At 40.5% G+C, this 14,281-nt stretch overlaps 1 protein-coding gene across 1 annotated transcript; it reads right to left on the reverse strand.

The window, feature by feature from the left end:
• Window positions 1-2,886: 2,886 nt before the first annotated feature.
• On the reverse strand, window positions 2,887-3,840 carry LOC110194976 (olfactory receptor 1B1-like). Its single transcript, XM_020967604.1, has one exon. The coding sequence runs from the start codon at window positions 3,838-3,840 to the stop codon at window positions 2,887-2,889; it is 954 nt and encodes a 317-aa protein (XP_020823263.1).
• Between the last annotated feature and the right edge of the window lie 10,441 nt (window positions 3,841-14,281).

Consider the following 14,281-nt stretch of genomic DNA (forward strand, 5'->3'; position numbering starts at 1 on the left):
AGCAGGGAGGAGGAGGAGGAAGAAGAAGATAAAGAAGAAGCATTTACATAGTGCTTTAAGGTTAACAAAGTGCTTTACAAATATCGTCTTATGTTATCTTCACAACAACTTTGAAAGGTGGTGCTAATATCTCCATTTTATAGATGTAAAAATTAGGTAAAGTGAGGTTAAATGAATTGCCTAGGGTCACACAGCTTGGAAGTGCCTGAGGCTGGATTAGGAACCTAGGTCTTGCTGACTCCATGTCTGCTGCTTTACACACTGCACTACCTACACTAGCTAATTTGTATCAATAGAGACATTAAGTTCTATATCAATGTTTCCCTAGCTTCAATATGAAGACCCCCTTTTAACATAAAAATTTTTGAAGACTGCTGTCCCTAAATGATAGTATATGGACTGTTGCATCAATTAATTGAGAAAATATATTAGAATAAAATACTGCTAAGAATTCAATAATACTTTAAGATAATTTGTGTTTTATTGATAATACAATGTGTATACACAAAAACTAGACATAAATACATGACATATTTATCCAATCAATACAACTGTTCATTTCAATTTAATTTCATTCAATAAACATTTATTAAGTGCTTACTCTATGCTAGAGGGTTGCACCATCTAGCTCAGTGGGAGGCTCCAAAAGAAAGTGGAAAAAAAGAGTCATTAGACTGACTGGCCTACTGAGCCATTAGGCTGACCTTATTGTATACCTGTGAAACCTGGACAGTATACCACCACTATGCCAGGAAACTAAATCATTTTCATTTGAATTGTCTTAGGAAGATTCTGAAGATCATCCAGCAGGATAAGGTACCAGACACTGAGATCCTTTCTTGATTTAAACTGCCAAGTATTCAAACTACTGCAGAGACATATTGTGCTAGATCCTGGGCACAAAAAGAATTAAAAATCAGCAGTTACTGCATTCAAAGAGCTTACATTCAACTTGGATGAGAAATAGCATCTATACAGGTAAATAAATACTATATATGTTTATATGTGTATGCGCATATGTGTGTACACAAAGTAATTTCCAAGTAATTTCAAGGGACAAGAAGTGATAACAATGATGAAGGGAAGGGAACAGGAAAGACTTCTTGCAAGAGCTAGCACATGAGATAAGCCTTAAATGAAGTCAGGGATTCTAAAAGGCAGAGAGGGAAAGGGAAGACATTGTAATTCTAAGGGGCAGCAAGTACAAAAGCACAGATGCGGGAAGCAAAATATCATGTCCAAGGAATATTACTTAGACTGATTGGGTCTGCTTAAACATCGTGAAGAAAGTAATGAGAAATAAATCTGGAGGCAGGTTAGAAAGGACCTTAAATGCGAAGCTGGGGAGTCTGTGTTTTATCCTAGAGGCAACAGAGAGCACTGAAACTTCCTGAAGAGGGGAGAGAAATGGTCAGTCCTGTGCCTTAGGGATAGCAATTTGGCAGCTGTGGAAGATGAATTGGAGAAAGGTGAGAGAACTGGTGGGAAAACCAATTAGGAAGCTACTGCAGTCATGCAAGTGAGAGGTGGTAAGGACCTGGGGAAGTGGCCACATGAGAGCAGAGAAGGAGGCAGAGGTGGGAGATGTTGCCAAGGTAGTGTTGCCCAGAGCCGGCAATTAACTTGGTGTGGGGATGAAGGACAGTAAAGAGCTGAAGGTAACTCCTAGGCTGAGAACCTCAATGACATAAAGGATGGAGGTATGCTCAGCACCTATTTATTACACATCAAGTTGCATTTTGGTTTGGTGCTAAATAAAGGTGAAAATGGCAATGCTTAGGGTACATAAGGACTCAGTGATCTCTTGAAGGAACTCCAAGGGCTCCCATGGGTCCTCTGCACATAGGTTAGGAATCATTCATCAAGTGAATCTGTAAGACCTAAGGTAAGTTGATACAGATACGTCTACACACATACACACCAGTGCAAAGGTCAATGGTATTCATAATAAAACAGTTTCCACAAACTCTGGAAGATATAGAGATTCCTGAGATAGTTTTAATCACATTTGTAGTCTGTAGCCTACACCTTGGCACTTGGAGGTGCACCATTTTATATTCTACTTTCACTTTAATTAGTGGCCTCCTCTGCTTCTTCTACTTAACCTAGGGGTTAGCCTGGGTTCCTAAAGGCTGTGCCAACCGAACACAAGCCTTAGCAGGTCTGACCCAGCTGTAAAGGCTTCAGGCACAGTCCTTGGCACTGGAATGTGTGTCTATCATCTCATGACCAGCATAGAGAGAATGGAGAAGTTCATTATCACAGGATGACCACAAAGGGATAGCTTTTTTCTAGCTACAGAAATGAATGAAGACTTTCCACAAAAGTATTGTAGGGGTGGGGAATATGTTGATGGAAGAACTGCCCCTCAGTGAATGATTGAAGCATTGTACTAGTAATTTGATATGTACTTGTCTTGCTTCTACCATCCTTACACTTGATCACCTGTGGCAGAAAACAAAACAAAACAAAACAAAACAAACACAACAGCCTGGACCAGAGTTGAAAAGACAATTAGATTTGTAGTCAGAGGACTTGGTTTCAAATTTTACCTGTTGCTTCTTGTGTGACCCAATATATAAGTAGAATACAAAATGGTGCACATCCAATATTAGGCAGGTTAGTTAATATCTCTGGGCCTCAGTTTCCTCAGTTGCAAAAGGGAAATAATAATATTTGTGCTATACATCTCACAGAATGGTTTTGAGGATCAAAAATTATGAAGCAATTTATAAATGGCAAACTCCATATATTATATCATCTGGAATTCTGTTTCCCTAGGTCCTTCCATGGTCTTTATGATTACCATTCACCATCATTATCCTCCAGGCTCTAAATTTTTGTTGACCTATCCCACATGAACCATGAGTCCTAGAGCCAGAGCAATCAGGGGGCCACTTGACTAGGAACAAGAAATCTGTGAAGGGCACCCTTAACATCCTTATTGCGGAGGCTGTAGACAAATGGGTTGGCAAGAGGAGTAATGGCTGTGTACATCACAGCAGCTGTCATATCCTGCTTCTGAGAGTTCTGGGAGGGGGGCTGGAAGTAGACCCAAATGATGGTGCCATAGAGGAAAATGACCATGGTAAGATGGGAACCACAGGTGGAGAAAGCCCTCCTTTGGCCAGCAGCTGAGGGCAGCTGCAAGATGGTAGCTGCAATATGAGTGTAGGAGAGTAGAATGAGAGCACAGGGTCCCAGCATGAGCAACCCACCCTCCAGAAAGATGGCTAGCTCATTGATTTGAGTGTCAGAACAGGAGGTCCTCAATAGGGGCCGGTGGTCACAGAAAAAGTGGGGGAGATGGACAGCATCCTCACTGTCAACAGCCCACTGGAGGGGCAATAAGAGCCCTGCATGCAGAAGAGAGTGAATGAAAGACACAGCCCAACAAGAAGCCAGTAGGTGGGTACAGACCTGTTGATTCATTACAACCGGATAGTGCAATGGGTCACAGATGGCCACATAACGGTCCAGGGCCATGACAGCCACCACCAGTGTGTCTGTGACACCAAATACATAGAAGAAGAAAAATTGCATTAGGCAACGCACAGCAGGGATGGCTGGCTGGGCAGAAATCAGGTGGGCTAGTAGCTGGGGTAAGGTAACTGTGGCCAGCCCTGCATCAACCATAGAGAGGCCACGTAGCAGATAGTACATGGGTGTACTGAATCGTGAGTCTTGAGAGATGAGCAGGACTAGTGTTAAATTACCCACCATAGCACCCATATAGATAGTCAAGAACAGCAGGAAAAGAAGGCTTTTGGGAGGACCACCTCTCCACAGCTCCACGAGAAGGAATACTGGTGTGTGGGAGGCGTTAGAGGCACAAACCATGGTGTAGAAGGGGGAGGTCAGAAACACCTTTGGGAAAGAGAGAGGAGGAAGTCAGTCTTCAAACAGATCTCAGCCACACCAATTAATCAATTTAGTTCTGAAGTAATCTTCCTCTTTGAAATCTTCAATCTCTCCCTCTTTGATGGCTCTTCTCTCTCTGCCTTTAAATAATCAATAAAGCAACAAAATAGTATAGAGTGCAGTAATTAGGCACTGTTGGGACAGGCAGGTATAACACAAATCATGAAAGAAGATATGCTTTTTAATCTTAAGAAACTTGCAATCTAATTGGAAAGGCAAGAAATCCACATTTAAAAGTGCATAACATTGTTGAGCATTGTATCATTTGACAAATCCCTTCCCATTTGGATCCCAGTTTATTCATCTGTGACGTGAGGATTTTGGAAAGAACAATAAAAGGAAAGAATTTTGTTTAATTATAAGAAGAAGGCATAGCCCCGGAGAAGACATGAGGAAATATGCCTCCATTTCATTGTAAAGGTGGGGAACTATGAGTGTGGAATTGTGCAATCACAGTCATATACATACATGCATCAACTAGTTTTGTTTAAATTTTTTTTCTTTTTTTATAATGAAAGCATTAATGTGCATGGAGTAGAGTTCAGGTGTTCTGGGATACCCTGAGGTAGGAATTACTATAATCCCCTTATGTTCCCTCAAGGGAAGGGTCAAGGATAATATTCACCCCAAGTTCCTCAGATTATCTAGGCCAGAGGTGGGGAACCTGTGGCTTTGAGACCACATATAGCCTTCTAGGTCCTCAAGTGCAGCCCTTTGACTGAATCTAAACTTCACAGAACAAATCTCTCCCCACCCTTGATCTAGGCAAACACAATCAATGCTCTATGCAAGGAACATTTACTGGGAGGAAATAAGAAGGACTATATTTGGAAATTACTGTGATATAAAAGCAAAAGGCATATATATGGGACACACACAGATATTATATATGTAAAAACAAAAGGCATATATTTTTCATACATAATATGGTGTCTTAAAATTCTTAGTGCTGGGAGCAGCTAGGTGGCACAGTGGATAGAGCACTGGCCCTGAATTCAGGAGGACCTGAGTTCAAATCTGGCCTCAGACCAAACACTTGACACACTTACTAGCTGTGTGACCCTGGGCAAGTCACTTAACCCCAATTGCCTTAAAAATAAATGAATAAAGTGAGAAAATTTAAAAAAAAGTCTTAGTGCAGTTTAAGTTTTCATAGTTTTATAACATATGCTACATACATTCATATATATATGTGTATATATATATATACACATAAATATTGGGTGTCCCAAAAGTCTTCATGCAGTTTTAAGTATAGCTATTAGTACACCCAATATATAGACATATAGATAACATACACATATACAAACAAATACATGCATGGGTATATATATGGATATAGATAAGGATATGGACTGGAAGTGTCCATATGGTATTCACGGACATTTGTGAAAGAATTAAACAAGTACCACAGCCTCAGAAATTTCAAGCAAAGCCCTTTGTTTTAGGGATGGTATCTGGATCCAATTCCAACTCTAAAATTCTATGACCTGAAGTCATTTCTAGTCCAACAGTCTATATTCTGTAGTAAATACATAGTGTTTGTTAAGGACACAGTGTTGAGAGTTAGGAAACGTTGATCACACTCCTGGCTTTGCCACCAACTGGCTGTTTTCATCTTGGGCAACTCAATTCACCTCAGCCATACAAAGGAAATATCAATTTATTTAATAGGTGTGTGAGGAATGTGAGAAGAATGAGACATGAAATTGGATCTTTAAAAATCTGAGATACTGTCATATGAGAGAGGAATTCCACTTGTTCCAGAGATCAGAACTAGGAACAACGTTTGGAAATTACTGGGAGACAAGCTTAGATTTGATACAAAGAAGAATTTACTAATAGGTGTCTAAAAGTGACATGAAAAATAATGAGTTTTCATCACAGGAAGTATTTAATCAGTGACTGGCTGACAGCCAGTCAGGATATTACAGAAAGGGATGACAGAATAATTGGAGGGTGTACTATACGATCTATAACATGCTTCCAAACTTTAGGATTCTAACACTGAAGTGCTTTCTTTAGCTCCATGGCATTGAATTATACTGGTTCTCCTACTTCAACTGTTTTTCTTTCTACATCTCCTTCATGGGGTCTTCTTCTTTCTCCTCCTACCTGGGAATTCTCCAAAGCTTAATTTTTAATGCTTTTCAGTTTCTTTTCTGAACCCTATCTTTTAGAAAATTAAATAATTTCTTACAGCTTTATCTCCTCCAGCCATATGACCAATAAACGTCTAACTCCAGTCCTTACTTCTTTTATTCTGGGACCTAAGCAGCAGAGATGAGGCTTTTAGAATCCTCATCAAGCCTGGAGAGGAGAACTGAGATTCAGAATGGTTTAAGGAACAGTCATAGGGACACAAGAGTAATGAGGGATGTAGAAAAGAAGTATTACACAGGAGAGACCAAATGTGGGATACACAGATAGAGAGATGACCAAGGGTGGGAATATGAAGGTTGAGATTGCGGTTGGAACAAAGAAAAGAGTAGGAAGGACAGGTAGAAGGAAGAAGCAGAGAAAAGGAGGGAGAAAGAACTCAGAGAGGGGGAAAAAGAAAATGACAGAAGGAAGATAAGGTAGTGATGGCAGAAAGGAATAGACAGTGATAGAAAGGAGAAATGGAGGATGGAGAGATAATTGAACAGGGCAAAGGAGGGGAGAGAAACAAAGAGGTGAGTACAGAGAATGAGGAAGGACCAGAAGACAGAATAGAAGAGAATGGTACAGAATGGAGACATTGATGTGAGTAGGAGATTAGCAGGAAGAGAGAGGGAAAGGACAGAGGGAGGGAGAGAAGTGAAACAGAAGCCAAAGGAGGGGGGGGGGAATTTGTAGAGAAACAGTACAGGATTACATGGAAAGAATGATAGTGCATGGGGCAAAATAATGAAGGAAAACAAGGACAGAAGATAGATCACTATGGGGCAGTGGAAGATTGTTAGAAGAACAGGAACAGGAAGAGAAGAGGAGGAAAATGTTTTAGGGGCAGAGGATATAGGAGGAGCAATAACAGAAGATGGAGGCAATAAGGGGGGAAAAGGAGAAAGAAAGGGACCAAGTAGATAAGGAATTGAGAAAACAAGAGAGAAATCAGAAGTTAAGGTGGGAGGAGGGTCAAGGTAGTTTTTCAAACCTACACTACCTGGGAGGTTGAGAACAAAAGCATGGGGCTCTGAAGCTCAGCAACCACAATTTGTCTTCAGGGCTTGTCATGTTGCATGAAGGTCTCTACCATGGGCGTGGAGAGGTCATAGGCTCATAAATTTCAAGCCAAAAAGAATCTTAAAAATCACTTAGTTCAATCCTCTGATTTTATAAGTGAAGAAACATGCCAACAGGAGTTGAATGACTTGGACAAGGTCACACAGGCAGTAAATTCATCTGAATCTAGCTTCTTTATTTCCAAAGCCAACATCCTTCCTTTCATGACTCTAAAAAATTCAGAAATAGCTGTATTCATGGATATTTAAAGGTCTGAGAGTCTCTGGGGTCCTGCCTATCCAACCCTCCCTCACCCAGGATTCCATCTTTTGCTTTCTACTGCCAGCTCTGGCCTGGACTCAACAGGAGGGAAAGCTCCAACATTCCCTTGAGAAGAGTCCAAGTTAAAAACCTCCAGAGGCAAATCAGCAATGTCAACATGTAGTAGAAAGAGAATGAAGATACAGAGGACTTCTTAATGAATGGATACAGAAATGAATGAATGAATAAAAGCCTTAATTAAATATTCACTATGTGCAAATCACTATGTTAAGTATGGAGTATCCAAATAAAGGAAGGGAAAGTACTAGATTTGATTTCAGGCTCAAATACTAGTTATTGTAAGCCTGAGCAAGTCAATTCCTCTCTCTGTACCTCAGTTTCCTCATGTGTGAAATAGGGAAAGCAAGCCCAGAACAACCGCATGGTGCTGTTGTGAGAAAAGCACTTTTAAAAGGGTAATCTCTTGAAAGGGAAGTTACTGTTATCATATCCAACCACCACACTTATGGTCCAAGGCCAATTACTTTGACTACACACCCCCAGCTCCTTTTCCCAACTATCCTCATCTCCTTTGGGATGTCTTGAGATAGAGGGAGAAGAAAGATTTAGGATTTTCCATCCCAGTGACTAAAGAAAGAACAGGGAGGGTGGAGCCAAGACGGCAGAGTAAAAGCAGTGACTTGCTTGAGCTCTTCCCCAAACCCCTCCAAATACCTGTAAAAAATGGCTCTAAACAAATTCTAAAGCAGCAGAACCCACAAAAAGACAGAATGAAACAAATTTCTAGCCCAAGATAACCTGAATGGTTGATTGGAAAGTCTATCACCCCAGGCTGGGAGAGAAATGCAGTTCAGCATGGGTGGGCAGGCAAAACAGGCCTCAGCGAAACTGGAACAGCGCTAAGAGGACTGTATCACAGGCAGCTGTGGTAGTTTCCAGACTTCTCAACCCACAAACACCAAAGACAACTTAGAAGGTCAGTAGGAAAAGTCTGTGACTGTGGTAAGAAAGAAGGTTGGTCACAGCTCCAGTACCAGCACAGCCCTGGGGTGGCGGCTGCTTCTGGAGCTTCTGGCCCACAGACTGAGGGGGAAACTAGCGGCTGATTAGAGGGACACTGCAGGGATTTCTTTGCTAGTGCTGAGGCAGGATTCTCTTGCTTTGCCCATGCTTGGATTTGGGTCACAGTTCTGAGTGTCAGTCCTGAGACAACGAGGAACACTGGCATGGTGGAGCTTGTAGTAGTGGTGAAGAGGATTCACAGTTCCAAGGCAGAAAAGAGTGCTTGTGGTCATTCATAGACCAGAGCACAGGCCAGGAAAGGAGTACACAGCTCACCCCTTATCATACCACCTTGGAAGAACTAAAAACTTGCAGGTCCCTAGAAGTATCTCTGAAAACAGCTGCACAAAACCCCTGAAGCTTGAGACAGTACATTCTCCACACTGGAAGCAGAGCTCTACCTTAACAAAGAGTTTAGAATTCAAATAATTGGTGGGAATCATGAGCAAACCTCACAAGAAGTGCCAGACCATAGAATCTTTTTTTGGTAACAAAGAAGATCAAAATATACAACCAGAAGAAGACAACAAAGTCAAAGCTCCTACATCCAAAGCCTCCAAGAAAAATGTGAATCAGTCCCAGGCCATGGAAGAGCTCAAAAGGGATTTTGAGAAACAAGTGAGAGAAGTAGAGGAAAAACTGGGAAGAGAAATGAGACTGATGCAAGAAAATCGTGAAAAACAAGTCAACAGCTTGCTAACGGAGAACAAAAAAATTGCTGAAGAAAATAACACCTTAAAAACAGATTAACCCCAACGGCAAAAGAGGTCCCAAAAGCCAATGAGGAAAAGAATGACTTAAAAAGCAGAATTGGACAAATGGAAAAGGAAGTCCAAAAGCTCACTGAAGAAAATACTTCCTTAAAAATTAGAATGGAGCAAATGGAAGCTAATGACTTTATGAAAAATCAAGACATTGTAAAACAAAACCAAAAGAATGAAAAATGGAAAACAATGTGAAATATCTCATTGGGAAAACAACTGATCTGGAAAATAGATCCAGGAGATAGAATTTAAAAATTATTAGACTACGTGAAAGCCATGATTAAAAGAAGAGCCTAGGCATCATCTTTCAAGAAATTATCAAGGAAAACTGCCCTGATATTCTAGAACCAGAGGGCAAAATAGAAATTGAAAGAATCCAGCAATTACCTCCTGAAAGAGATCCCCAAAGCAAAACTCCTAGGAATATTGAAGCCAAATTCCAGAGTTCCCAGGTCAAGGACAAAATATTGCAGGTAGCCAGAAACAATTCAATTACTGTGGAAACAGTCAGGATAACACAGGATTTAGAAGCTTCTACATTAAGGGATAGGAGGGCTTGGAATATAATATTCCAGAGGGCAAAGGAGATAGAATTACAACCAAGCAAAACTGAGCATAATCCTTCAGGGGGAAAAAAATGGATATTCAGTGAAATAGAGGACTTTCAAGCATTCTTGATGAAAAGACCAGAGCTGAAGTTTCAAATACAAGGCTCAAGAAGCATGAAGAGGTAAACAGGAAAGAAAAATCATGAGACTTATTAAAGTTGAACACTTTACATTCCTGCATGGAAAGATGATATTTGTAACTCATGAGACCTTTGTCAGTATTAGGGTAGTTGGAGGGGAAAAAATTATATGTATAGATAGAGTGATAGATAGAGGGCACACGGTGAGTTGAAGATTAAGGGGTCATACCTGGAGAATAAAATGAAGGGATGAGAGAGCATGATACTCGGAGAAGAAAGGGAGAGGTAGAGTGGGGTACATTATCTCACATGAAACAGAAAAGAAAAGGCTTTTACAGTGGAGGGGAAGTGAGGGAAGGTGAAAGGGAATGAGTGAATCTTATTCTCATCAAATATGGCTTAAGGAGGGAATACCATACACACTCAATTGGGTATGGAAAGCTATCCTACCCTACAGGAAAATAGGGGAGAAGGGGATAAGAGAGCAGAGGGATGATAGAGGGGAGGGCAGATTAAGGAGGGGGTAATCAGAAGCAAACACTTCTAAGGAGGGACAGGGTCAAAAGAGAGAATAGAATAAGCAGGGGGCAGGATAGGATGAAGTTAAATATAGTTAGTTTTTCACAACATGACTGCTATGGAAATGTGTAGCATGATTACACGTGTATAATCTGTATTGAGTTGCTTGCCTTCTCAATGAGGGTGGGTGGGGAGGGAGGAAGGGAGAAAATTTGGAACCAAAGTTTTAAAAACAAATGTTAAAAAATTGTTTTCACATGCAACTGGGAAACAAGATATACAGACAATGAGGTATAGAAATCTATCCTGCCCTGTGGGAAAATAGAAGGGGAAGAGGATAAGAGAAGAGGGGACTTAGAAGGGAGGGCAGATTAGGAGAAGGGGTATTCAGAATGCATGTCATCTTGGGGGGGAGGGACAAGATGGGGAGAAAATTTGGAACTCAAAATCTTGTGGAAGTGAATGTTGAAAACTAAAAATTAATTCATTAATTAAAAATAAATAAATAAATATTACCCACCTCCAAAAAAAAAAAAAAAGAGCAGGCCCTGAGTCCAGGCTGCAGTATTCAGCAGCAAGCACTGAGATCACTCTTGGTGCATTGTGGGGTCCTGTAAAGAGATTGGGAAGCTGTAAACCTAGAATAGAATAGAAGTGGAATGTAGGACAAGTAGCTTGAGGACTAAAGGGGCAGGAGAAATGTGCACTACCATGAAACACAGGTCCAGTAAGATCAAGGAACCAGTGTCCTGGCTTCTTCTCCTCTACATGTTAACCCATTCTAAAAATTGCCAAATCTTTTCTTTTTCATACACAAACCACCTCCCCCCTCTACACACACACCTACCTTCTCCTTATCAGTTGTGAGGGAGGGGAATTAATTATTGCCATGAATCTTGCAACTAACAGTTTGAGACCCTTCTTCAGTTTACACAAGTTTCTAGGCTCCTTGGTTGTTTCAATAAGTCACATGATCATCAAGAAGGAAATGTGACAGAATTAAGACCCTGCTCTGCTTCTAGGATCTGAACCACATTGTTGCTTATGGCTCCTCTCCCTACATAGTCCAGGGCCTGTGCCTGCTCTTTAGCTCTCCTCAGCCTTCCCGCATATGTGATGCAGAATTGAGTGGTGAATAACAAAGATTCCAGGTGGCACCTGTGCCCTTCAGAGCCACTGGTATAGTTCTAGGACCACCACTTGCCATGTTGTACAGTCAGGGCCCAAATAATGAACAGGCGAGGCTTGGGCTATGATCTATTGTTGGGAATCGATGAGAGCCAGAGTGATTCGTGTTTAAGGCATGGTCCTTAAGAAACAAATCTAGCCCATAAACCTCAAGATATTTTGAGAGATTTCAGTGATCAAAATTTACATTGCTTTGGACAGAGTACCCTCAGGTAAGGATATGATACCCTATGTGGACAGAGGGAGAAGAAGGAGAGAGGGAAGAAAGGAAGGAAGGAAGGAAGGAAGGAAGGAAGGAAGGAAGGAAGGAAGGAAGGAAGGAAGGAAGGAAGGAAAAGAAAGGAAGGAAGGAAGGAAGGAAAAGAAAGGAAGGAGGGAGGGAAGTAGGGAGGAAGGAAGGGAAAGAGGGAGGGCGTGTGTTTCCCAACTGGAACTAGCCAGTTGGGATGCCAGTGGGACAGCTCCTACTATTCATGGCTTATTATTTGTCCTTCATTCTCAAAGAGGACCATGACATTGGGAAGATAATGCCATAACTTGCAAGTGAATTGGATTTCAGTGAGGGAGGGCTGTGCAAAATTACCAGCCCCACTCTCTCCTCCGGAGCCATTTGGGTCCAGCGGGAAGATACAGATCAGTAAAAGTGGGAATGCTCTCTACATCAAGGCTCTGCTTCATGCTCTCCAGGAATTGGGATTTCAGTTTCCACCTAGGCAACCCACTGCTTTGGGGATAGCTGTGATTGTTAGAAAGTGCTACATTATATTAATCCAGAATCTGCCTCCTTCCAACTTCTACCCATTCATTCTAGTTCTACCTTCTGGGGGCCATACCAAATAAGTCCAATTCCCCATCCTCATAACAGTTTGAAGAGAGTGATTTTGCTTCCCCACTTTGTTCTTCTCTTATCTGAGCTGAACATCCCTAATGCTTAACTCCTCACATAGAATTATTTCCAGTGTCCTTAGTACTTAATTAGATTCATATAAACTGAAATATATCACAATGTGCTAAAAATGAATGAGCAAATGAGATCACCATTATAAACCACTGCATGTTGCATAATCGTCACACTTCTCTCAAAATAACTCATGCAACACATACATGAGATAACTCATGATAGACAATTCACTGCTACATGAATTAAGTGAGGGTGCTGGTGTTAATCCATATGTTAGATAATAACAAATATGAATTTCTTATTTGAGATTAGAAATACATGTAAATAAAAAGTTTTATATTTTCCTCCCACACTCCAATCAATAAATCATCTTTTGTAGCATCCCTCTTTAGAGATCACTGCTTTATTTTTATTGCTGACATTGTATAAATTGTCCTCCTGGTTCTGCTCACTTCACCTCCCATCATTTCATACAAATCTTCCCAGGTTTTTATGAAACTATCCCCTTCATCATTTCTTACAACACAAAAGGATTCCACCACTGTATCTTTTTCAGTCATTCCCCAATTGATGATCATTCCCACACTTTCCAATTCTTTGCTACCACAGAAAGAGCTGTTATAAATATTTTTTGTGTATGTGGACCCTTTTTTCTTTATTTGATCTCTTTGCTGTATAGACTTAGATGTAATATCTCTAGGTCAAAGGATATATACACTTTGTTGTTTTGGGTATAGTTCCAAAATGTTTTCCAGAAAGGTTGGAGTAGGTCGTGGCTCCACCAAAAGTGAATTAGTATAATTATGTTCCTACATCCCATCCAGCATTTGTCATCTTCCTTTTTGTCATCTCAACCAATTTAATCAATGTGAGGTAGTACCTCAGAGTTGTTTTAATTTAAATTTCTCTAATTATTAGTGATTTAGAGCATTGTTTCATGTGGCTACTGATAGCTCTTACTTCTCCTCTGAAAAATGCCTTTTCATGTCCTTTGACCATTTATCATTTGGGTAATGGTTCTTATTCTTTAAAATATGATCCACTTGCCTAAATCTTTGATAACTGAGAATTTATCAGAGAAACTTACTACAAGTTTCCCCCCATTACCTTGCTTTTCTTCTGATTTTAGCTGTATTGGTTTTGTTTGTGCAAAAACTTTTAATTTTATGGAATCAAAATTATCCATTTTATTCCCTATGAACCTTTCTTATTTAGTAATGAACTTTCCCCCTACCCATAAAACTGACAAGGAATTTCTTCCAGGCTTCACTAATATACTTATATCACTCTTTAGGTCTAAGTCAGGGGATGCAGCTAGTTGGCTCAGTAGATATAGTGCTGGGCCTGGAGACAGGAAGACCTGAGTTCAAATCTAGACTCAGACACTTACTAGCTGTGTGACCCTGGGCAAATCACTTAACCTCTGTTGCCTTAATCCACTGGAGAAGGAAATAACAAACCACTGCAGTATCACTGACAAAAAACAAACAAATAACAAAAAACCATGGCAGTATTGGCATTCTATGGTCAATGCAGTCAAGAACAGTCAGAAATGACTGAACAATAAACCAAAAGGTCTAAATCACATATCATTTTGAACTTATCTTGGTATGTGGTGTGAGAATTTGGTTTATGCCTAATTTCTGCCAGAAAGAAGTTAAGGAAGTGAATAGAATTTTAGATAAGCAAGATATGATAGATATCTGGAGAGAACTGAATGGAAATGGAAAGGAATACATTTTTTTTCTCATC

The sequence above is a fragment of the Phascolarctos cinereus genome, unplaced genomic scaffold (genome assembly GCF_003287225.1).
Source record: "Phascolarctos cinereus isolate Bilbo 61053 unplaced genomic scaffold, phaCin_HiC Scaffold_2;HRSCAF=192, whole genome shotgun sequence".
In the NCBI taxonomy this organism is placed as follows: Eukaryota; Metazoa; Chordata; class Mammalia; order Diprotodontia; family Phascolarctidae; genus Phascolarctos; species Phascolarctos cinereus.